Raw genomic sequence first — 26,232 nt, forward strand, 5'->3', positions numbered from 1 at the left:
ATGACCTGCTGGCTTAGGCCTGCTCCCGGGTGGCAGAGGGCAGGCCCAATCCCTAGGTGCAGCCCCTGGTCGGGCTCAGAGCAGGGCTGATTGGGGAGTTGGGGTGCCGCTCTCTGTCATGCACAGAGCAGGGCGGATCAGGAGGTTGCGATGCCACCCCTAGTCACGCTCAGGGTAGGGCCGATTGGGGGGTTGGGGCACCGCCCCCTGTCACACTCAAGGCAGGGTCGATAGGGAGGTTGCGGCGCCACCCCCTATCATGCACAGAGCAGGGCCCATCAGGGGGTTGGGGCGCTGCCCCCTGTCACTCACAGAGCAGGGCCCATCAGTGGGGTTGGGGCTTCGTACCCTGTTACACACAGAGCAGGGCCGATCAAGGGGTTGAGGAGCTCCCCCTGTCACACACAGAGCAGGGCCCATCAGGGTGTTGGGGAGCTCCCCCCTGTCACACACAGAGCAGAGCCCATCAGGGGGTTGGGGCGCTGCCCCCTGTCACTCACAGAGCAGGGCGGATCAGGGGGTTGGGGAGCTCCCCCCTGTCACCCACAGAGCAGGGCCGATCAGGGGTTTGGGCGCCGCACCCTGTCACACACAGAGCCGCAGGGCGATCAGGGGGTTGGGGAGCTCCCTCCTATCAGGCACAGAGCAGGGCCAATCAGGGGGTTGAGGAGCTCCCCCCTGTCACGAACAGAGCAGGGCGGATAGGGAGGTTGTGGCCCTGCCCCCTGTCACACACAGAGCCGCAGGGCGATCAGGGGGTTTGGTTGCTGCCCCCTGTCACGCTGATCCCAGTGCCAGGAGGCCTCGCTGCTCCACTGATCCCGGTGCTGGGAGGCATATTACCCTTTTACTATATAGGATAGAAGCCTGGTGCACGGGTGGGGGCCAGCTGGTTTTCCCTGAAGGGTGTCCTGGATCAGGGTGGGGGTCCCGCTTGGGTGCCTGGCCAGCCTGGGTGAGGGGATGATGGCTGTTTGCATCTGGTCACACCCTCTTCAGGGTGGGGGTCCTGCTTGGGTGCCTGGCCAGCCTGGGTGAGGGGATGATGGCTGTTTGCATCTGGTCACGCCCCCTTTAGGGTGGGGGTCCCCACTGGGCTGCCTGGCCAGCCTGGGTGAGGGGCTGAGGGCCGTTTTCAGACTGGCGGGTGACTGAAGCTCCCAACCTGTCCTTTTTTCCTTTTTTTTAAATTCTGGGCCAGCTTTAGCGCTGAGGCTCGGCTCCAGCTATGAGACCTCCGCTGCTGAAAGCAGGTTTCTGGCCTTTGTTTACCTTCTGTATTTGAAACAATGTTGCGGTCCTGCTGGCTGAAGCCCCCGGTTTTCTTTAGCTTCTATATTTGTTACAGTGTTGCTTAGAGTGCAGCTGAAAGGTGGGCAAGGCAGACGGGGAAGCTTGGCTTCCTCCCTCACTGAAGCAAGCAAGCCTCCCTGTTTGTGTCAGCTGCCTGGTTGCCAGCCCCCATCTTGGTTGGCAGTTAATTTGCATATCTCCCTGATTAGCCAATGGGAAGGGTAGCGGCCGTACGGCTAATTACCATGTTTCTCTTTTATTAGATAGGATTATATAGGATATGCATAACCAATAGACACAGACAATAGTGTGGTGAAGGCCTAGGGTGGGGCAGGGACTGGGAAGAGGGGCATAAAGGAGGGAAGAAATTAAGAGACATCTGTAACACTGTCAACAATAAAAATATTTTTAAAAATGTTTTTAATAGTGAAGTACTGATAGCTGCTAAATCATGGATGATTCTTGAAAACATTAAGCTAAGTGAAGGAAGCCAGTCACAATAGACCACACTCATGTTTATTATTCCATTTACACGAAATGTCCAGAATAAGACAGATCATAGAAGCAGACGGTAGATTAGGGATTGCTTTAGGCCAGTGATGGCGAATCTATGACACATGTGTCAGAGGTGACACGCGAACTCATTTTTTTGCTTGATTTTTCTTTGTTAAATGGCATTTAAATATATAAAATAAATATCAAAAATATAAATCTTTGTTTTACTATGGTTGCAAATATCAAAAAATTTCCATATGTGACACGGCACCAGAGTTAAATTAGGGTTTTTCAAAATGCTGACACGCCGAGCTCAAAAGGTTCTGCATCACTGCTTTAGGCAGATGCTGGTGTGGTGGACAGTGGGTGCAGGGGAATCTCTAATGGGTACTGGGATTTATTTGCAGATGATGAAAAATTCTAACACTAGATTATGAGATTGTGGTATTTCATAACTCTTTTAATATACTAAAAAAATTAAATTGTGCCTTTGGAATGGGTGAGTTTTGTGGTATCCTATATAATAAAACCCTAATATGCAAATCAACCAAATGGCAAAATGACTGGTCACTATGCTGTGCACTGACCACCAGGGGGCAGATGCTCAATGCAGGAGCTGCCCCCTGGTGTCAGTGCACTCCCACGGGAGGAGTGCCACTCAGCCAGAAGCCGGGCTCATGGCTGGCAAGCGCAGAGGCAGTGGCGGGAGCCTCTCCCACCTCTGTTGCAGACAGGCAGTAAGGAGCTAGGGGTCCTGGACTGTGAAAGCCCCAGACTGCGAGATGTCCACCTGCCAGTTTAGGCCTGATCTCTGAGGGGATTGGGCCTAAGCTGGCAGGTGGACATCTCCCGAGGGGTCCCGGATTGCAAGAGCTCAGGCCTGACTGAGGGACCCCCCTCCCCTGAGTGCATGAATTTTGTGCACTGGGCCTCTAGTGTAAATTATATTCTAATAAACCTTTTACCAAAAAAAGTGACACTCCATTTTGTATTCCTGACAGCAGAGTGTATGAAATTATAATTGCCCATTTTAATGTTAATCAACACACACTTAGAAATTCACCAATTTGTTAAACTGGAACCGTGGCTCAACTGAAAGAGATTTTTGTCCCCCCTAGTGGACATCCAGCAATGTCTGGAGACACTTGTGGTTGTCACTGCTGGGGTGGGGATGCCACTGGCCTCTAGTAGAGGTCAGGGGTGCTGTAAGCACGCTGTGAGGCATAGGCAGCTCCCTACGCCACGTACTCATCCAACCCAAAAGGTCGCTACTGTCAAGGTGAAGATACCCCGAACTCGAAATAGCATCTTGTTTTAATTTATATTTCTTTGATTATTCATAAGAGTAAATTTTTCCACATGTTTACCAAATAGCTATATTTTATAAATTTTCTGTTCACATTTCTCATCAATTTGTATGAGTTCCTTATATTAAGATATTAACTCTGTATTTTATTTACTGAGTTTGTTTTCTTTCAGTTTTTTTCTGGCAAATTTTAAGTTTATATTGACCATCAGTTTGTTTTTGTTTGGTCAGGCATCATTTTTTAATTGTATCTAGTTTAGGAAGTTCTTCCCCCAGCTGCCTACCACTCCTCCAATAATCTCATTTGTTAAAGATATATTTTTATTGATTTCAGAGAGGAAGGAAGAGGGAGAGAGGGAGAGAAACATCAATGATGAGAGAGACTCATTGATCGGCTACCTCCTGCATGCCCCCCACTGGGGATCGAGCCTGCAACCTGGGCATGTGCCCTGACCAGGAATAGAACCTCCTGGTTCATAGGTAGATGCTCAATCACTGAGCCATGCTGGCTGGGCAATAATCTCATTTTTATTGAATTGTTTTTCTTAGAGTTTTATCTTATCACATTTACCTTTATAAAATGCACATATAATTTATTATAATGTGTATTATGAGATAATTTTAGAAATAATTTTTTTTCTAAATAGTAATGTCTGGTCTTCTTCCATTTGGAGAAATATTGGCTTACACAGTGTATTTCAGGTTCAAGATAACCTTCAAAAAATGAAGGTTTTCAAGGGTTTATGCAAGAGAGGGCATGTGTAATGACTCCTTATCTTCCTTAACAATGGAGTGCAATGACATTTCATAAGGTAGTTACTCGCCTCATACAGTAAAAGCAGTAGTCACGTGTCAGTCTTGCAGAAATATATAAGTAAATATCAACGCTGGAAATGGAAATTGTTTGCAGTTTGGAATTAATAATTCATTAGTTATTAATGAATTTTATGATATTAGCAAAGAGTTAGGGAAAGTGATTCTGTGTGAGTGTATTTGGTAAGAAGGAGGATAGTATTTCTAATCAAGAAATTAAAAGGGGTTGTTAGTTTATAACATAATACAGAATTTTTATGATTCTTTGATAATCTATCAGTTGAGTAAATGAATGGGAATACTTATAGATATCTTCCTATTGTTGTACAGATGGAGAATGAGTTAGATTCTGCTCGTTCTGAAATAGAACTCCTCAGAAGTCAGATGACAAATGAGAGAATCTCCATGCAGAATCTAGAAGCTTTGCTGGTGGCCAATCGGGACAAAGAATATCAGTCTCAGATAGCGCTTCAAGAAAAAGAATCTGAAATTCAGCTGCTTAAAGAACACCTGTGTTTGGCAGAAAATAAAATGTGAGTTTGTTAGCAGTATAATAACAAAGTCATATTCCTTAAATTTTTGATGCCTTATTGGTTAGTAGAATTTTAAAGCTGGAATTTATATAATTTAAGCATCCATAATTAGCCATTAATTAAACTGAGCACCAGAAATATTGTGATTTGCCAAAAATTTAGTGCTAGTTTCTATTATATGTTTAGCTAAATTGATTTAAATTTAAGTTCAACCATTGTGTTGGTTGTTTACAATAGAGCTTTGGGTATAATAAGATGTCTGGTCTAAAATATTGTCTTTAGGAAATATTATAACCAGATTAGAAAAATATACACTTCTGAAACCAGAAGAATTTTTTTATATATGAACCCACCTGGTATTGCTCCCCAATCTTTCCATTTGTCACACTGTATTTGCTTGTGTACCTATAACTGTACATACTAGGTACCTGCAAGGACTCCTGCATTCACAGAATACTGAAGACTTCCCTTAGAGCAGTGGTTCTCAACCTTCTGGCCCTTTAAATACAGTTCCTCATGTTGTGACCCAACCATAAAATTATTTTTGTTGCTACTTCATAACTGTAATGTTGCTACTGTTATGAATCGTAATGTAAATATCTGATATGCAGGATGGTCTTAGGCAACCCGTGTGACCTAAGGGGTCGCGACCCACAGGTTGAGAACTGCTGCCTTAGAGCATGATTGTGGCTGCTTCTTTCAGCATCCCAGCACCATTAGCAGCTTATTCCATGACCCTGCTGGAAGGGAGGGTGGAAATGCCTGCCTGGAGAATGAATGTTCTATTGTAAACTTGGTCACCTCTCACCAAAAACAGAGGCATGGGAACCCCCAGCCTCTGTTCTTACCTGTCTCCTCTATAACACTTTTTCATCCAGCCTCAACTCTGCCCTCCTTTCTGAGCTTGGGGCCTGGGGAGGGTCAGGAATCATGGTCTCTGGAATCAGCCACTCACAGGAGCCCCTGACTGAGCTCAACCTGCAAAGCCAAAGCCAGTTCCTTCAGAAACTGTTTCCAGGTTATGGCAGCTGTCACTGAGTCCTTCTTGGTCACTGCAGCTGGGCTGTTGTGCTACCTTTAACCGGTTCTGCCAGGTCACTTTCTCAAGCCAGAGGTGGAAATCTCTTAAGAATGTAACCCTTAAAGACTACCTTCTGTTTTAGACTGGCTGGTCAGTACTGTCCCTTACCCTGGTAAACACGATCAACTTGTGTGTTCTAGAGTGCTGTCCTGGGAACAAGCAGAGGGTAGAGCGCTCCGCACAAGCAGCATTCATCTCCGTCGTTATCTTCCTGATGACAGTGCGCCGCGTTATGGGGGTTTGTGGCATGGCTTAGCCCTAAAGGAGAGCCTGTTAAATGGAGGACAGTGTGTGTGGGAATATCAGATTTAATTCTGAGTGTACATAAAGCACTTGGTTGATCTAATATATAAAAGACCATGTGAATCATGGTGCTAGTGAATTCCAGTTTTGATTATTTGGTTATACCATTACTCAAGAGTACAATACTTTAAAGTACTTCTATAAAAATAATGTGCTATATATAGATAATAGAGATAGATAAGAGATAATATTACTCCATGTAAACACAAGGAAACTGACACAGAGAAAGTTGAACTAATTGAGTGTGATTGGCACACCTTAAACTTTTCAAGTAGGCTACCTGTACATTTACTACACCTAAAATTGGCATATACGTCCATAAAGATCACAGTTTGGCTTGGATCCAGCTGAGAACATTGCCAACATGGTTCAGAAGGTCTAGACTTTTAAAAGTCTAATCAACTCTCTCTCTTACATTCTTTTACACAGGGCCATCCAGAGTAGAGATGTGGCCCAGTTCAGGAATGTCGTCACGCAACTGGAAGCTGATTTAGACATCACCAAAAGACAGCTAGGGACCGAGCGCTTTGAAAGGTAAGTTGGTCTCTAGCCAGTATTTAGGCTGGGAGCATTCTTTCTTAGATAACAACAGATTCTGGTTATTCAATGATGGCTAGGTTTTAAAGTGTAAATTAAACTTCAGTTTTACTGGATTAATAATGTCACTGGATATAAAGTTTAAGAAGTTCTGTTTTAAACTTTTTTGCATTAGGGAGAGGGCTGTGCAAGAACTTCGCCGCCAGAACTACTCAAGTAATGCTTATTATTTGAATTCTACAATAAAGCCAAATATAAAATGTCATTCACCGGAACGTGCTCACCACCGATCTCCTGACCGAGGCCTGGATCGATCTCTAGAAGAGTGAGTGATTTAAGGGTCCATTCTCTGGGGACCATATAGCAATATATACAGTGACTATTTGAGGATGTAAGGAAACTCAGTAACAGTCTGTCAGGAATAGTGCTATTGATACATGATTAGTTATGTTCACATAAAAAGAAAGTATTTTGACTATTAGTTTTATATAAATATTCCAAAGTGAAAGATTTCTATTTTATCTGTTTACATAAATTTTATTTTTAAAATCTGGTTTTCTTTTTATTTCTACATCCATTTGTATTAAATTTTTATTGAATTTTTAGAGAGAAAGGTAGGGAGAGAGAGAGTGACACACACACAGAGAGAGAGACAACAATTTGTTGTTCTACTTATTTATGTATTCATTGTGGATCAAACCCACAACCTTGGCATATCTGAAATTTTACTGCCTATATTTTCTTCTAGGATTTTTATGGTTTCGTGCCTTACATTTAAGTCTTTTATCCATTTGAGTTCACTCTTGTGTATGGTGTAAGTTGGGGTCTAGTTTAAATTTTTTTTTTTGCATGTATCTGTCTAATTTTCTCAACACCATTTATTGAAGAGACTGTCTTTACTCCATCTTATGCTTTTGCCTCCTTTGTCAAATATTAATTGACCACAGAGACATGGATTGATTTCTGGGCTGTCTGTTTTGTTCTATTGATCTATATGCCTGTTCTTTACCAGAACAAGGCTTTTTAAAAAAATTACAATGGCATTGTAGTATAGTTTGATATCAAGTATTGTGATATCTCCAACTTTGTTCTTTCTCAAGATTTCTGAGGCTATTTTGGGGTCTGCTTTGTTCCATATAAAGTTTTAGAATATTTTTTCTGGATCTTTAAAATATGCCATTGGTATTTTAATAGGAATTTAGTTGAATCTATAGATTGCTTTGGGTAGTATGGACATTTTAATAATGTTAATTTTTCCAATCCATGAACACAGTAAATGCTTTCACTCAATTTCTTTCTTCAATGTACTATAGTTTTCAAAGTACAGGTTATTATGTTTTTTGTTGTAACAGTAAATGGGATTATTTCTAATTTCTCTTCCTGAGAGTTCATTATTGGGGTATAAGAATGCGGGCTGATTTCCTGCGACTTTGCCAAATTCATTTATTATATCAAGTAATTATTTGATGGAGTGTTTAGGGTTTTCTATGTACAATACCATGTTATCTGCAAACAATTGAAAGTAAAAAGTTTTACTTTCTTCTATCCTATTTGGATGGATGCCTTTTATTTCTTCATCCTGTATGATCCCTGTGGCTAGAACTTATGTTGAATGTGAGTGGTGAGAGCAGACATCGTGTCTTGTTCTTGATATGAAGGAAAATGCTTTTAGTTTTTGCCCATTGAATATGTTGGGTATGGTTTTGTCATATGTGGCCTTTATTATGTTGTGGTATGATATCTCTATTACCACATTGCTGAGAGTTTTTATCATAAATGGGTTCTGGGTTTTATCAAATGTTTTTTTCTGCATGTATTGATATAACCACATGATTTTTATTCTTCATTTTGTTTATGTAGTATATCACATTTATTGATTTGCAAATATTGTACCAACCATCATCCTGGAATAATCTTACTGGATCATGGTGCATGATCTCTTTAATGTATTGCTGGATTTAGTTTGCTAATATTTTGTTGAGATTTTTAGCATCTATGTTCATCAGGGATATTGATCTATAGTTTTATTTCTTTGTAGTGTCTTTATCTGGTTTTAGAATTAGGATAATGTGGGTCTCTTAAAAAGTGCTTGGAAGTCTTCTCTCCTCTTGAATTTTTTAAAATAGTTTGAAGAAGGATAGGTGTTAGTTCTTCTTTAAATGTTTGGTAAAATTCACCTATGAATTTTACCAGGGCTTTTGTTTGTTGGGAGTTTTTTCATTGCTGCTTCAATTTTATTAGTTGTAATAATCTATTCAGGTTTTCTGATTCTCCTGATTCAATTTTGGAAGACTGTATTTCCTAGGAATTTATCCATTTCAATTTGTTGTTCAATTGTTGGCATATAGTTGTTCATATTATTTTCCTATAATCTTTTGTAATTGTTACTTCTCCTCTTTCATTTCTGATTTTTTTATTGCATCCTCTTTTTTTCATGTTCACTCTGGTTAAAGGTCTGTCAATCTTTTTTATTGTGTCAAAGAACCAGTTCTTGGTTTCATTGATCTTTTGTATTGTTCTTTTAGTTTCTATGTCATTTATATCCACCATGATCTTTATTATTTCCTTCCTTCAATTTATTCTGGGCTTCTTTTGTTGCTTCTTTTCTAATTCCTTTAAGTGGATGGTTAGATTGTTTGTTTGAGATTGTTCTTGTTTCTTGAGGTAGGCTATCTTTGAGAATATTTCATGTGTACTTGAGGAGAATGTATATTCTGCTGTTCTGGGATGAAATATTCTGTAAATATCAAGGTAGTTTTCAACTACCCTATGTATTTTGATTGGAGTATTTAAGCCACTTATATTTAAAGTGATTTATTGATACTTACAAATTTATTGCCATTTCATTCTCTGTAATCTCCTCTTCCTCCTCCTCTTCCCCCTCCTCCTCCTCCTCCTCCTCCTCCTCCTCCTCCTCTGCCTCCTCCTTCTTCTTCTTCCTTCTCATTCTCTTTCTTTTTCTTCACCTTTAAGAAAACCCTTTAACATTTCTTATAATACTGGTTTATTGGTAATCAACTCCTTTCGCTTTTTCTTGTCTTTAAAACTCTTTCTCCTTCAATTTTAAATGATAACCTTGCTGGGTAAAGTAGTCTTGGGTATAGGTCTTTGCTTTTCATTATTTTGAATATTTGATGCCAATCCCTTCTGGCCTGAAATGTGTCTGTTGAGAAATCAGCTGACAGTCTTATGGGAGCTTCCTTGTATGTAGCTAACTGCTTTTCTCTTGCTGCCTTTCAGATTTTCTCCTTATCTTTAACCTTTGCATTTTAACTATGATGTGTCTTGATATGGGCCTCTTTAGGTACATCTTGTTTGGGACTCTCTGTGCTTCCTGGACTTATGTTATTTCCTTCACCACGTTAGGGAAATTTTCAGCCATTATTTCTTCAAATAGATTCTCAATACATCTCTCTCTCTCTCTCTCTCTCTCTCTCTCTCTCTCTCTTTCTGGTACCTCTATGATGCAGATGTTGTTATGCTTCATGTTGTCCCAAATGTCCCTTAAACTATCCTCGTATTAGAATTTTTTTCCTTTGCTGCTCTAATTGAGTTTTTTACTACCTTGTCTTCTAAATTTCTGAATCAGAGTCTACTTCATCCAACCTACTGTTTGTTCCTTCTAGTACAGTGATGACGAACCTTTTGAGCTTGGCATGTCAGCATTTTGAAAAACCCTAACTTAGCTCTGGTGCCGTGTCACATATAAAAATTTTTTGATAGCCGAAACCGGTTTGGCTCAGTGGATAGAGCGTCGGCCTGCGGACTGAAAGGTCCCGGGTTTGATTCCGGTCAAGGGCATGTACGTTGGTTGCGGGCACACCCCCAGTAGGAGATGTGCAGGAGGCAGCTGGTCGATGTTTCTCTCTAATCAATGTTTCTAACTCTCTATCCCTCTCTCTTCCTCTCTGTAAAAAATCAATAAAATATATTAAAAAAAAATTTTTTTTTGATATTTGCATCCATAGTAAAACAAAGATTTATATTTTTGATATTTATTTTATATATTTAAATGCCATTTAACAAAGAAAAATCAACCAAAAAAATGAGTTCGCATGTAACCTCTGACATGCGTGTCATAGGTTCACCATCACTGTTCTAGTATATTCTTCATTTCTGATACTATGTACTTCCTTTTTGACTGGTTCTTCTTTATGGTTTCTGTATATATTTTTATGCTTGCTATCTCTTTGTTGAAGTTCTCACTAGTTCCTTTAGCATCTTTGTAAACATTTTTTTTTTAACTCAAATTGCTTGCCCTCATTTTATTTAGCTCTTTTTCTGGAGATATCTCCTGGTTTGTTTGTTTTTTGTTGTTGTTTTTTTTACTTGGGGCATGTTTCTTTGTATCACTATTTTGTCCATCTCCCTGTGTTTGTTTCTATGTATTAGGTAAATCTATATGTCCCAGTCTTGGTAGGGTGAACTTATGTAGTAGGTGTCCTGTGGGACCCAGTGGTCCAGTCTCTTTCCTCTTCTGAGCTGGGTGCTCTAGTAATGTCCCTTGTGTGTGTTTTGTGAGCCTTCCTGTTGTGTTTGAGTCTTGAGCTTGCTATTGGACTGTTCATTAATGAGTTTGACACCCAGGATGGCTGACTATGAGGATTGTTCCTGATCACAGAGTATGAGGTGCTATGCAGGTGCTGACCACATAAAGTAGAATTCGCCTCAGCAGGGTCTGGTGCCTGCCAAGATCTCCCTTTGGATATGCCACTTGTGCAGTTAATTGGGTCCTGCTTTGATGTTGTCTGAAGCTGGCCACTGGGTGTGTTTGTTCTGGGGCATTTTGGGAGAGACTCTGGTGCAGGTCAATGTCACTGTGACTGGCTCAGAGCTACTTGTTGGGAGCTACCAAGTTATTCATAGTTTGTAGCTGCCTCTGCTGGGCCTTGGTGTGTGTGGAAGACCAAGCTGCACACCAAAGCCAGCTTCCACTAGCACCAAGCCTGGGGACATGTCAGCAAAAGTTGCAAGGCATCTGCAGTTCTTCCTTTGCCGGCCTCCACCTGCTGACTGCCTTCAGTCACTGGAATAGCCTCTTATAGTACTTGAATTGCATGCGGTAGGTTGTCAGTGAGTCACCATGTAGGGAAAGTGGTGTTCATCAGATTGATACAAGTTCAAACTCTTACCAGTGCTGGGTCAGAGACCATCAGCAAAAGTCCCGGGATATACAAAGTCTAGCTACCACCTGCAGGTTCCTGCAGACCTTTGTAGTGGGGCAGAGTCTCAGTGAGTGGTGAGTAGGGTGAGGCCAGCAGAGTTTTTCAAGCCTAAACAGACCAGCATTTGGCCAGTTGAAGGGAGGGCTCCATGCAAGAAAAATGGACCTCATCCTAGCCCAGGGGTGGGCAAACTTTTTGACTCAAGGGCCACAATGGGTTCTTAAACTGGACCGGAGGGCCGGAACAAAAGCATGGATGGAGTGTTTGTGTGAACTAATATAAATTCAAAGTAAACATCATTACATAAAAGGGTACGGTCTTTTTTTTTTAGTTTTATTCATTTCAAACGAGCCGGATCCGGCCCACGGGCTGTAGTTTGCCCACGGCTGGTCTAGTGTATCTCCCTTGATGGGAAGGCACCCATCAAGTTCACAGGAAAGTGGGGGATTGACTCCATCCCAAAGCCACATAACTCAGTCAAGGATACCCCTGAGTCTGCTGGGACCTCTGTACCATGGCCCAGTCAGCTGACTCCATGAGCTCTGCAGGGTGTGGCAATAGGGAATTGAGAGGATAGGGCTTTTGTATTCCCTCAGGCTGATGCCATAAGGAAGGGGGTGCTCCACCCAAGAAAGATAGCGTCTGCAGTTTGAGAATGGGACTCAGCACAGGGATCCTGGCGGCTGCCCCTTTGGCTCTCTCCCAAAGTTATAAACCCATCGCTCCTCACAGGCCTCTAGTCTGCTCTTCCCTCTCTCTGCTGGAATACAGGGTGACTGGCTGTGAATAAGATTTTGTGCATTGGTGCTCTAAGAGGATGTCTGGTTCTTAGAGGACCCCTACCTCTCCATGCAGGACAGAATCCCTGCTGGTTTTCACAGCTAGATTTTATGTGGGCTCTTCTTCCCAGTTCTGGTGCTCTGGGCCAGGGAGCTAGGTGAGGGCTTGAGACCCCATGCTTCTCATGGGGAACCCCCTGCAATTGAGATATCCCTCCAGAACCTCAACTGCCACCTGTGGGTGCAGGCTGGCCTTTTTCGTGGCTCTGCCCTTCTTACCATTTTTGATGTGGCTTCTTCTATTAATCTTTGGTTATAAGACTTCTGTTCAGCTAGTCTTTACTTGACTATTCAGGTTGTTCTATATTTAGTTGCAATTCCAGTTCTGTCCTTGGAGGAGGTGAGTGTAAATTCCACCTACTCTGCTGTCATCTTGAATCTTCTTACTTAACTTTTGCTGTTAGTTTTAAATGGTATCCTTTGATGGCCACCTATTATTTAGACAATAAATTTACTTAATTTGCTTTCCTCCAACCACTGGTCTGTTTCTTGTCCCTTTGCCTTTTTCAGGCTGTCATATAAATGAAATCTTATCATATGTAGCCTCTAATGGCTGACTTTCACTCAGCATAACATATTTGAGATTTCCTCAGGTTTTCAGGTGCTTCAGATGTTGTTGCATATTTCTTTTAACTGCTGAATGATATTCCATTGTGTGGGTGTACCAATTTTGTTTTATTTTACTTTTTATCTATATATATAAAGAGCCAGGGGCCGTCACATCCAAAACAACTGAACAGATGACCAAACAGGCTACGTGGGGTGACCAGGCCGGCAGGGGGGGTGGGCAGTGAGGGGCAATCAGGATGGCAGAGGGGGGAAGTTGGGGGTGACCAGGCCAGCAGGGGGGGAAGTTGGGGGGCGACCAGGCCAGCAGGAGGGGGCAGTTGGGGGCAATAAGGCCAGCGGGGGGGGGGGGCAGTTGGGGGCAACCAGGCCGGTGGGGGGGGGCAGTTAGGGGCAATAAGGCTGGCAGGGGGGCAGTTGGGGGTGACCAGGCCAGCAGGGGGGGCAGTTAGAGGTGAGTAGGCTGGCAGGGGATCCAGTGAGGGGAGACCAGGCCGGCAGGGGGGACAGTTGGGGGCAATAAGGCCAGCGGGGGGGGGGGGGGGGCAGTTGGGGGCAACCAGGCCAGCAAGGGGGCAGTTGGGGGTGAGTAGGCTGGCAGGGGAGCCAGTGAGGGGAGACCAGGCCGGCGGGGGGGGGGTGGGGGGGGGAGTTAGGGGTGACCTGGCCGGTAGGGGGCAGCAGATGGGGGCAACCAGGCCAGCAGGGGGGGACAGTAAGGGCGAACAAGCTGGGGGGGGGGGTCAGTTAGGGGCGACCAGGCCAGCAGAGGGGGGCTGTTGGGGATGACCAGGCTGGCGGGGAGGCCAGTTAGGGGCAATCAGGCAGGCAGGCAGGTGAGCAATTAGGAGCCAGTGGTCCTGGATTGTGAGAGGGTGCAGGCTGGGCTGAGGGGACCCCCGCCCCCCCCCCTCCCCCCCCCCCCCCCCCCCCCCCCCCCCCGTGCATGAATTCCATGTACCGGGCCTCTAGTTTGGAAAGAATTACAGTATAACTGGTAGGTGCAAAAATAGTTATAGAGAGTTACCCATGGCCTTCCCCTAGTTTACCAATGACAATATCTTACAAACCAAGAAATTAACATTGGTACAATGTTAACATAGGCCTTTTTCAGTTTTCACCAGTTTTTGCATGCACTCATGTGTGTGCAGCTTTTTTTACACACCACCCATATTTCATCACCACAATCAAGGCACTGAATTGTTCCATAAGCAACAAGGAACTCAATAGCTCGTGATATCCCTTCATAGTTAAAGCACACACCCACCACCCGGCAAACACTAATTTCTTCTCCACCTCTATAATTCTGTCATTTCGAGAATATTATAGAAATGGAATCACAAATACCATGTAACTTTTTGAGATAGATTTTTTTTTTATTTAGCACAATGTTCTTGAGATCCATTCAAGTTGTATGTAATAATAATCCATTCCCTTTTATTGTTGACTATGATTCCAAGATATGGATGTATCACCATTTGTAAAAACTGAGCAAAAGAAATATACACTGTATCTGTGTTTCTTCACAGAAGTTGGGAAAAATCTTAAGTATTCCTAAAGTAATATTAGAATATATTTTTAGACATGGTGAAATCTTTGAATTAAAAATATTAATGTGCACAATTTTCTTCTCTCTCATAGGAATCTTTGCTATAGAGATTTCTGACATGCGAAAAGATTCTTCACATCCTTGGGAAAGGTCAAAATGTTAAACTGATTTTTTTTTCTATTTGATTGCATTTATTTTTGAATCCTTGACAATGTTAAAGATATATATTAACTTTGTGCCTCTGAATCTCTGTTCTCATGTGCCATATTGCAGAGATCAGAGATGACTTACAAAAACAAAAATGCATGTGGCTTCTTTCTACCCATACAGTAATAGTGAGTGTAAAATCCACTTACTTCACTATTGAACACTGTTAACTATCTGGAGTAAATAAAGAAACTTATAAAAAAGAGGGAAACGTGTTTTTTACAAAACTGATTTCCTTACCTTTCTTGGTCTCTCAAATAATTGGTAGGTTATTTTTCTTTGTTATTTATCCTCTCATGGCTGGAGAAGTTCTGCCAAAATAGGCACAGTTTACTGATCCTGGCCTGGGTTCCAATATGCCACTTTGGACCCAGCCTGATGTAAATTCCAGGCCATAATCTGACTTCAAAACAGCAGATAATAGGAGTGTGTCAGGATTTTTAAATCCATAATATTGTACCACTGATTAACAGACATTTCTGCAATTGTGTTTACCATACTATTTTTAGAAAGGCAGGTGATGCTATATTTGTCAAGAATGTAAGATTTTTTAAAATCTGTATTTTTAATAAGTTTTCTTTAAAACATTAAAGTACTGCAATCAACTTAATTGCCATTTTATTTTTTTGCCTGTGGCAGGTGTTTGTTTTCAGAGTAACCACTCCATTGGCGCTTCCTTATTTCCCCTAAACCCCCCTAAATCTCTTATCTTTTCTGTCCATTGACTTTGAATTAAGAGCCTGAACACTACTGCATTTTACTGATATTAGCTATTTGTATTCTTGCCATTTATTTTTTAAAAATCTGTCATTAATAGTATTCATAGGATGTAGACAGTTTCTCATTATATACAGTCACTATTCAGTATGACTACAATAATGTAGGATGGGGACCTGGTTTAGGTCTTGTTTAATCATTATCACTCTGATATTTTGCCATAAGGCCATGCTTCATATTCACTTTAGTTTGATTTTTAAAAACCTTGAGACTTATTCATCTAGTTCAAGACACTCATTACATATTGGTTTAAAAATTGAATAATTTAAAATATGGTGTCCTTTTATAAACATTTTGGACAATAATATGAAAAAAGTCTTTGGTAAAAACAGTTGGTGCTAATATTAAATAATGTCTTAATAAATATGCAAAATTAACCTTTGCTAGTGATGCAATGACCTGAGCACTACGTCATTACAACATTAATTTTAATCTGTCCACCTCCTAGATGACCTGACAGGGAGCTGAGTGTCACCTGTCACACATACTTTACATGTTGTATGTGGAGGGCAGTATGTCGGGAAAAGGGCATGAGGTAAATAAGAATGAAGTATGTAAGCAAATATTTCCACACTTGATTAAAAGTATACTGTACTTGACTTGTGCCATTAGTTACCGAATATTTAAAAGGAAAATTATTTGGTAAGTATAAAGGGGCCAATATTATCCAAAGGTAGGGAAACCTCAACTGTATTCTATGTTAAAACTCAAAGAAAAAATTTTTTCTTATAGTAATATTTAAGGACATTCATTATTTTTAATAAGGTTCTAATTACTTAATGTGAATATATATTAGCCTATTGATGTAATTGGGATCACTGAATGCAATAAAATGCACAATACCAAAACTATACCAAACATATTCTTTCTTTGATGACAAAAATCTGAAAAAGAGTTCTCAAGTTTGAAATGTCATGTTTAATCCAAAACATCCATTCTCACCGAAATAAGGGTGTTTTGAAGAGAATTGTTAACGTTCTGAGTTAAATATCTCACAGGCACTAAGTCTCAGTACATCTAAACTAAACTCAACAATGTCTCCTCTTGCATCTCTACCCTTGTTTCCCACATAGAGTGTCACCAGCTACTGTATCAGATGCCTGAATCCTTAGCCCAGATGTCATCTCACAGGTCGCTCCCTTCCCTCCTCACTGCACAATTTTGTCAACCTAAATGTCACTTCCTCCTACATATTGAAGAAATTAAAGAAGACCTAATAAGTGGAAAGACACCCTGTGTTCATGTTTTGGAAGCCAAATATTGTTAAGATGGCAATATTCCCCCAAGCCATCTTCAGATTAAATACAATTCTTATTGAAATCACGATGGAATATATATGTAATCTATTTCAGAAATGAAAAAGCCAATCTTAACAGTCATATGAATTGCAAGGGGCCCAAACAATTTTGAAACGGAAGGACAAATTTGCAGGATTCTCATTTCCCAATTTCAAAAACATACTATTAAACTGCAGTAACCAAAATAATGTAGTACTAACATAAGGATAAACAGGGATCAAAGGAATAGAATTGAGAGTCCAGAAATAAATCCATGCTTCTATGGTGAATTGATTTCAACAAGGGTATCTAGACCAGTGGTTGGCAAACCGCGGCTCATGAGCCGCATGCGGCTCTTTGGCCCCTTGAGTGTGGCTCTTCCACAAAATACCACGTGCGGACGCGCATGTACAGTGCGATTGAAACTTTGTGGCCCATGAGCAGAAGTCGGTTTTTGGCCTGGGTGAGTCTATTTTGAAGAAGTGGCCTTAGAAGAAATGGGTGGTGTCTGTCGGGAGACAAGGTGCAGGCGGGCCGCGGGATACACAGCGCGGGGGAGGTGTGCGCGGTTCATGCACAAGTTGAGTGAGCCAGTCAGCAGTCTCATGTGCAGTGGTTAGTGCTAGTCGCATCCGCAAATTGCGCGTGGGTGACAAAAGTACCTACTCGAAGCATAAAGCTACCTGTATTTTTCCAACCAGCTGCAAATCCTACAGGTATTTTTGTCATCAATTTAAGAATTGTAATTATTTTGTGTTGGTGGCTTTATTATTATAAAATGAAACATTTTTAGCAAAGACCAGCTTAGGCGTGCCCTAATTAAGTTAATAACAATGTACCTACCTATATAGTTTAAGTTTAAAAAATTTGGCTCTCAAAAGAAATTTCAATTGTTGTACTGTTGATATTTTTCTCTGTTGACTATTGAGTTTGCCGACTACTGGTCTAGACCACTCAATAGGGTAAAAGAACAGTTTTATTGATTTTTTTTTTTTTTTAGAGAGAGAGAAAGGGAGAGGAAGAGAGAAAGAAACATCAATGAGAAAGAAATATCAATTGGCTGCCTCCCACACACCCCCTACTGGGGATGGAGACAGCAACCAGGGCATGGGCCCTGAGGAGGAATCTAACTAGCGACCTCTCTGTGCATGGAATGATGCCCATCAACTGAGCCACACTGGCCAGGGCAAGAACAGTCTCTTAACAAGTGGTGCTGGGACAACTGGAAAGTCACATGCAAAGGAATGAAGCTGGATCCTTACCACGCACCACATACAAAAACCAACTTAAAATGCAGCATTTACCTACATTTAAGTGTTAAAACTATAAAACTCTTCAAAGAAAACGTGGATTTCACTTGTTTCATGACCTTGGATTTCACTTGTTTCTTGAATATAACTTAAATGAAAACAGCAAAAATAGATAAATTGGCCTTCATCAAAGTTAAAAACCTGTGCATCAAAGGATGCTACTAAAAAAGTGAAGGATAACCCAAATAATGGAAGTACCTATTTGCAAATCATATATCTGGTAATGATGCAGTATCCAGAATATGTAATTTTATAACCCAACCACAAAAAAATCACTATATTTTAAAATGGGCAAAGGACTTGGACATTCTTCAAAGAAGAGATACTAACAGTTGATAAACACATGAAAAGATACTCAATGTCATTAGTCATTAGGGCAATTGAGATCAAAGCTATAACATAATCCCCCACACAGTAAGATGGCTAGAATGGAAAATATGGCAATAAGTATCAATGAGGATGTGGAGAAATTCATACATTGCTGATGGAAATATAAAATGGTTTGGCCACCGTGGAACACAGTTTGGCAGTTCCTCAATAAGTTAAACATGGAGTTAACATATGACCCAACAATTCAACTTCTAGGTATATACCCAAAAGAACTGAAAATGTGCTCAAACAACACTTGTACGTGGACGTCCATATTAGCTCTAATCGGAAACCGCCCACCCAAATGTCCAACAGCTGATGGATGGATCAACACAATGTGTTACATCCCTACGATGGAATATTATTCAGTCATAACTGTGAATGAGGTACTGATACATGGTACAGCAGGGATAGCCCTTGAACACACTGTGCTAAGTGAAAGAATCCAGAGATAAAACCCACATAGTTTGTGACTCCATTCATTTGAAATCTTCAAATAGGCAAATCCATAGAGACAATGCGGATTAGTGGTTGCCAGGGGCAATGGCGGGGAGGGGAGGGCTGGCTGCTTACTGGGCACAGGGTTTCTGTTTGGGTGGTGAATAAGTTATGGAACTAGGTAGTGGGAATGGTTGTGCAACATTGTAAATATACTTAAACCTTTTCAAGGTTTCTCTGATTTCTAGCATTGGTCTGACTGAATCAGGTTCTCCTGTAAAAGCATCCAGTATTTCTCCTTTAAAGGACTTATCACAGTTGTAATTAATTATTTGTGTAATTATTTGTCTAATATCTGTCTTTCCTTCTTTACTATAAAATTCATCAGGGTAAGGGATTATATCTGTCTTCACCATTGTATCTCCTAACGGTATAGCATAATGCTTTGATACATACTAGGTATTCTGAAATACTATGAAACAAGTAAAGGAAGGAATTACCTCCAATTCCTAACAATTAGAGTTTCTTCTAAATTTCTTTGAAATAATCTACTTTTCTCTACTCTCACTCTAATCCAGACCATAGTAACCTCTTAATCTAGAATGATGTGACAGTCTCCTATTTGCTCTCTCTTTCAGTCATACTTCTAATTCATTCTCCACACTGAATCAAAGAACTAGTTTTAAAACACTAATATGACCACACTTCTTCCTAACGGACCAATTTACCATTAGACTAAAGTCCAGACTCTTTAACATTGCCTTCCCCTCTCTGATTTGGCCTTTTATTTTTTAACTAGGGGCCCAGTGCCAACCTCCCGTGGTCCCTCCCTGGCCAAAGTGGCTCAAAAGGCATCTGCGGAGTGAGCGGGTTCCCTCTGGCATGTGGGGTTCCTCAGCCTGGCTTGTGGGTGTGGGGCCAAAACTGGCTCTCTGACATCCCCCGAGGGGATCTCACATCCCAGAATGTGAGAGGGCACTCTGCAAAGTTGCTGTCGTACAGGGTGTGGAACACAAGTGCAAGTGTGCAGTAAACCAGATTTGGGGCCAACAGTGCCCCAGCAACAACATAACACGTGGCTGAAGGTGGAATCACATGGCCCCACGAGGAATCAGGCTCCCTCCTCTCTGGTTTCGGGGTGTGTCACCTGAGAACCACCACTGCCAAGTCACTGCAGCTCGGCAGCTCCTGCCTTGAGCCTCTGCCCCCTGGTGGTCAGTGTGCATCATAGCAACCAGTCTGACAGATGGAGAGACACTTAGCATATTAGATTGCTTTCAATACCTGGAACAGTTTATTCTCTTGCATCTCTTGACCTTTACACATGCTCTTTCCTCTGCCTGGATCACTCATTTTTCCTCCCCCAGTCTCCCAGCCTGGAAAAGTCTTATTTGCCTAAACATTGCATCATCAGCACCTAGCACAGTGCCTGTCACTTAGTATGTGCTTAATAAATTTTTGTTGTGTGTTTTTTTAAATTAAAGTCTTATTTCTTGTATTCGTCTATTTGTTATAACTTCACTTATCCTGTGTGCTTCATTGCATTCTTATTGTATGGTCTTGTTTGTGAAACATACCTTCTAGGCAGTGAGCTCCATGAAAGACTGATTATTTATCATGGTACAGACCATGCCAGACTCATGGTGGCTTCCAGATTACATATATTCATTGAAAGAGTATGGGACAGAGGTGGGAACCTTTTTTTCTGGCAAGGGCCACTTGGATATTTATAATACCATTTGTGGTCCATACAGAATTATCAACTTAAAAATTAGCCTGCTATATTTGGACAAACAACTAACTCACCTCTAATGCCTTGGCAGGGCCAGACCAAATGATTTGGCTGGCCTTATACAGCCCACCCCTGGTACAGAGCATAGGTGGTTAAGATCACAGGCCCTACAGTCCCATTGCTTGACTTTACCTCATGTCTTTATATTCATTAGCTGTGTACTTGGGCAAATTAAGCTTTCTGAACATTATTTTCCTAATCTATTAAAGGTATATGTATAAGAGAACCTAACTTAAAATGGTATCATGTGGTTTAACTGAGATAATATATGCTTAGTCTCTATACAATGTCAGGTATAGAGTAGATAGTAGATATATTTATTATTTGTGGAACTAATACAGAAATCTATAGGTTTGAGAGTCAAGAGGGGAAACATAGCTGGAGAAAAGTTTTGGTAGTCCTCAGCAGGTATGGGTTAGGACAGTGGTTGGCAAACTCATTATTCAACAGAGCCAAATATCAACAGTACAACGATTGAAATTTCTTTTGAGAGCCAAATTTTTAAACTTAAACTATATAGGTAGGGACATTGTTATTAACTTAATTAGGGTACTCCTAAGGCTTAGGAAGAGCCACACTCAAGGGGCCAAAGAGCTGCATGTGGCTCACGAACCGCAGTTTGCTGACCACGGCGTTAGATCAAATAAATGAAAAACAAGATAGGGAAAACAAAAACCAGTTCAAGGGGGAGAAAATTAACCAAGGTTTACCAGATGGCTCAATTATAAATAGTGCTTCAGAGTCTTAATAATGCCTTCTATTCAAAACAGTGCTTTGTACATGACAGGTAGTCTTTAAATACATGTGGCATGGGTGACAGCGTATGTTACTAGGTCCCCATTTCATGTGTTTTTGCTGTTTCATCTAATATAATACAGGGACTCAGTTTTTAAATTTTTCCATCTCTCTTTTTTAAATATGCATTTTTATTGATGTCAGAGAAGAAGGGAGAGGGAGGGAGAGATAGAAACATCAATGATGAGAGAGAATCATTGATCGGTTGCCTCCTGCCTGCTCCTCACCGGGGATAGAGCCCGCAACCAGGGCTTATGCCCTGACCAGGAATCAAACTGCAACCTCCTGGTTCATAGGTCAACATTAAACCACTGAGCCATACCAGCGGGCAAGTTTTCCCATCACTTGCCATGCTGAAGATGTAAGCAGGTGCTTAGTAAATGCTAGAATGATTCAGAAGTGAATATCAGATCTCTCAATTTTGCACAAGATAACTAGATCCATCAGTAAACCAAACTAATTTTCCAGAGTTGTGCAACTTTCACCACAGCCTAATTTTAGAACTTTTGTTACCCTCCCTCCCAAAAAAAATCCAGCACGCCCATTAGCAATCATTCACTCCCATTCTCCTCCACATGCCTAATGCCCTGTCCTCGGCAACTACTAACCAACTTTCTGTTTCTATGATTTGCCTACTCTGGACATTTCACATAAAAGCAACTGTACAATATGTGGTCTTTTGTGACTGGCTTTTTCCATATAGCATAATGTTTTGAGGGTTTTCTATACTATAAGAGGTATTGCTATTTCATGCATTTTTATTGCCAAATTGAATGCCATTGTGTGGACATAATGTGTCTTGTTTACCTATTCATGAGTTGATAAACATTTGGTTTGTTTCCACCTTGTGGTTATCTATACATATATAAAAGCTAAGCGACCGAACAACCAGTCGACTGGTTGCTATGCTGCGCACTGACCACCAGGGGACAGATGCTCAATGCAGGAGCTGCTCCCTGGTGGTCAGTGTGCTCCCACAGTGGGAGTGCCACTAAGCTGCCCAACCAGTCCTGGTGGCCCACCAGCCCGGCAGCAGTCACTCACTTCCTCTGTGATCTTGCAGGTCCAATCTCCGGAGAATAGGCCAAGCACTGATGGACCAGTGCTGGCTGCACGATCCCAACAGCACCACTGGCCTCCTGGAAGTCAGCCTCAGGCACCACAGCCACTTCCCCTCCCTAGATGATCTACAAGGTAGAAACAATATAAAAGCGACCGCCAGGTGGCTCCTGACAACTGCAGTGAACATCAGAGGGACAGATCCAGATCCTGGGCCTGCGAGGGCGTCCCACTGCCTGCACAGAGGGCACACCCTATCCTGCCTCCCCACCCCCCAACCCCTTCTGGACCGGCACCAGATGCAGGGCTCATGATTGGCAAGTGCCGCTGCAGCGGCGCGAGCCTGTCCCGATCAGTACTGACTGGGTGTGAGCCTGTGGCAGGCGCAGCGGGGCCAGGATGAGTGGGAGTGGCAGGCAGGAGCCGCAGGCAGGAGTGGCAGGCAGCGTTGGACTGCCAGATTTGGCCCAATCCCTGCAAGTCATGCCGAGGGACCCCACCTGTGCACGAATTCATGCACTAGTCCTCTAGTTATGAATAATGTGCTGAATGTTCATGTGCAAGTCTTTGTGTCGATATGTTTCTATCCTCATGGTATGCACCCAGGAGTGAACTTCCTGGGTTATGCAGTAATATTTTTAGGAACCTCCAATCAGTTTTCCAAGCAGCTGCACTATTTTACATCAGCAACATATGAGGGTTCCAATGTCTCCACATCCTTAACAATACTTACCTTTTGTTTAATCCCGAGGTAGTAGAGTATGAAGTGACACTGTGGGATGAGCATGTTCCCAGTGGCTGTTGATCGTGAATATCTTTTCATGTGCTTATTTGCCATTTGTACATCTTCCTTGGAGAACGTCTATTCAGATCGCTGCCCATTATTGATTAGTTGGGCTAATTTTTCATTGAGTTGTAAGTTGTACTTATATATTGTGGATACTAGACCCTTATCTAATATATGATTTGCACACTTTTTCTGTATGTTGTCTCTTCATTTTGTATACGGTATCACTTACAGTACAGTTTTTAATTCTGTACTGTTTCCTTTTGTTACTTATACTTTAGGTGTTGAATCAAGAAATCATTTATGTCCATAAATTCAGGGACATTAATATTGATTCCAATGTTTTTTTCTAAGAATTTTCTAGCTTTAGCTCTTAAAAAAAATTTTTTAAACATGTTTTTATAAATTTCAGAGAGAGGAAAGGAGAGGAAGAGAGAGCTAGAAACAATGATGAGAGAGAATCAAGGATTGGCTGCCTCCTGCATGTCCCCTACTGGGGATTGAGCCCACTACCCAGGCATGAGCCCTAATTGGGAATCGAACCATAACCTCCTGGTTCATGGGTTGACACTTGACCACCGAGCCACACCGGCTAGGCCTAGCTTTAGTTCTTAATTTTATGTCTATGATCCAGTTTGAGTTATTTTTATGTGCAAAATGAAGAAGGTGTTCAGATTCATGCTTTTGTATGTGAATATCCAATTGTCTGAGCACCATTTGTTGTAAAGATGATTCCCCGCCCCCCACCCCACCCCCCATCAAGTTGCCTTGGCATCCTTGTTGAAAATAAAATGACCATAAATATGAGGGTTTATTTTGGACTCTCCATTCTGTTCTCTCTTTATGCCAGTACCACCCTCTTTTGATTACTGTAACTTTGTAGCACATTTTGAAACCAGTACATTGGAGTTTTCCAAATTTGTTCTTCTTTTTCAAGATTGGTTTTCAAGTTGCTTGCATTTCTATGTGGATTTAGGATCAGTTGTCAACATCTACAAAAAAAGGGACAGCTGGTTTTGATAGAAAGTACATTGAATCTGTAGATCAATTTGGGGAGTATTGCCATCTTAACTATATTAAGTCTTCGACTGATGATATAGGATACCTTTCTATTTATTTAGGTCTTCAGTTTCCTTTCACAATGCTTTGTAGTTTTCAGCGTACCACTTTTGATAAAATTATTCCAGAGTGTATTATTATTTTTGATGCTATTGTAAAAAAAAATTTTTAATCTTTGTTTTTGAAAGAATTTCAGATGTCCTTCTTTTTCCCCCTTGTCCCTCACCACCTGGTTCCTGCTCCAGCCCAGGCCTTCACCACCTTGTTGTCTGTGTTCACGGACAATGCATATAAGTTATTCGGTTAATCTCTTCCCACCCCACTTCCCTCTGAGATTCATCAGTCTGTTCCATGTTCCCATGCCTCTGGACCTATTTTATTCAACAGTTCATTGTGTGCATTAGATTCCACATTTGAGTGAGATCATGTTATATTTGTCTTTCTCTGACTGGCTTATTTCACTTAGCATAATCACCTCCAGGTCCCTCCGTACTGTCTCAAAAGGTAATAGGTACTTCTTTTTCACAGCTGCATAGTATTCCATTTAGTAAATGTACCACAGTTTTTTTTTATCTACTGATGGGCACTTGGGCTGTTTCCAGATCTTAGCTATTATAAGTAATGCTGCTATAGGGGTGCATATATTCTTTCTGGTTGGTGTTTTGGGATTCTTAGGATATATTCCTAGAAGTGGGATCACCTCACATCTTCCAGAATGGCTACCATCAAGAAATCAACGAACAAGTGCTAGTGAGGATGTGGAGAAAAGGGAACCCTAGTGCACTGCTGGTGGGAATGCAGACTGGTGCAGCCACTATGGAAAACAGTGTGGAGATTCCTCAAAAAAATTAAAAATGAAACTACTATTGTATAATTATTTCTCAACTTCATTTTCAGATTATTTTGCTATTATAGTGAAATAAAATTGATATTTTAATAATTTTAAATCTTTCAGTATCACTGAATTTTTGTTCTAATAGGTTTTTAATAGACTTCTTAGGATTTTCTGGGTACAATATCATGTCATCTGCAAATAGAGATAGTTTTACTTCTTCCTTTTTATTTTATTTTAATTTTAATTTTTTATATTAAATCTTTATTGTTCAGATTATATAGTTGTTCCTCATTTTTCCTCCCATAGCTCCCCTCCACCCGGTTCCCGCCCCACCCTCTGCCCTTACCCCCACCACCCACTGTTCTCATCCATAGGTGTACAATTTTTGTCCAGTCTCTTCCCACACCCCTTTCCCCCCCGAGAATAATCAGTCCACTCCCTTTCTATGCCCCTGATTTTATTATGTTCACCAGTTTATTCTGTTCATCATATTATTTATTCACTTGATTTTTAGATTCACTTGTTGATAGATGTGTATTTGTTGTTCATAATTTGTATCTTTTTTTAAAAAATATATTTTATTGATTTTTTACAGAGGGGAAGGGAGAGAGATAGATAGCTAGAAACATTTATGAGAGAGAAACATCGATCAGCTGCCCCATGCACATCTCCCACTGGGGATGTGCCCGCAACCCAGGTACATGCCCTTGACCGGAATCGAACCTGGGACCTTTCAGTCCGAAGGCCAACGCTCTATCCACTGAGCCAAACCAGTTTCAGCCATAATTTGTATCTTTACCTTTTTCTTCTTCTTCCTCTTCTTAAAGGATACCTTTCAGCATTTCGTATAATACTGGTTTGGTGGTGATGAACTCCTTTAGATTTTCCTTATCTGTGAAGCTCTTTATCTGACCTTCAATTCTAAATGATAGCTTTGCTGGGTAAAGTAATCTTGGTTGTAGGTTCTTGCTATTCATCATTTTGAATATTTCTTGCCACTCCCTTCTGGCCTGCAAAGTTTCTGTTGAGAAATCAGCTGACAGTCG

General features: G+C 41.3%; 1 protein-coding gene across 4 annotated transcripts in view; it reads left to right on the plus strand.

Annotated features, from left to right (window-relative positions):
* LOC139020157 (testis-specific gene 10 protein-like) overlaps window positions 1–26,232 on the plus strand; it is a 241,863-nt gene that overhangs the window by 75,083 nt on the left and 140,548 nt on the right. For 2 of the 4 annotated variants that reach the window (XM_070429872.1, XM_070429873.1), the window contains exons 13-15: window positions 4,238–4,440; window positions 6,254–6,358; window positions 6,537–6,686. In XM_070429872.1, the coding sequence (XP_070285973.1) occupies window positions 4,238–4,440; window positions 6,254–6,358; window positions 6,537–6,686 (458 nt within the window). Of the gene's footprint in view, window positions 1–4,237; window positions 4,441–6,253; window positions 6,359–6,536; window positions 6,687–14,573; window positions 15,266–26,232 lie in introns of those variants that run through there. The other 2 variants (XM_070429875.1, XM_070429874.1) reach the window with 2 other exon arrangements.

The sequence above is a fragment of the Myotis yumanensis genome, unplaced genomic scaffold (genome assembly GCF_028538775.1).
Source record: "Myotis yumanensis isolate MYYU_CA2020_CCGP unplaced genomic scaffold, mMyoYum1.0.hap1 SCAF_11, whole genome shotgun sequence".
Classification (NCBI taxonomy): domain Eukaryota; kingdom Metazoa; phylum Chordata; class Mammalia; order Chiroptera; family Vespertilionidae; genus Myotis; species Myotis yumanensis.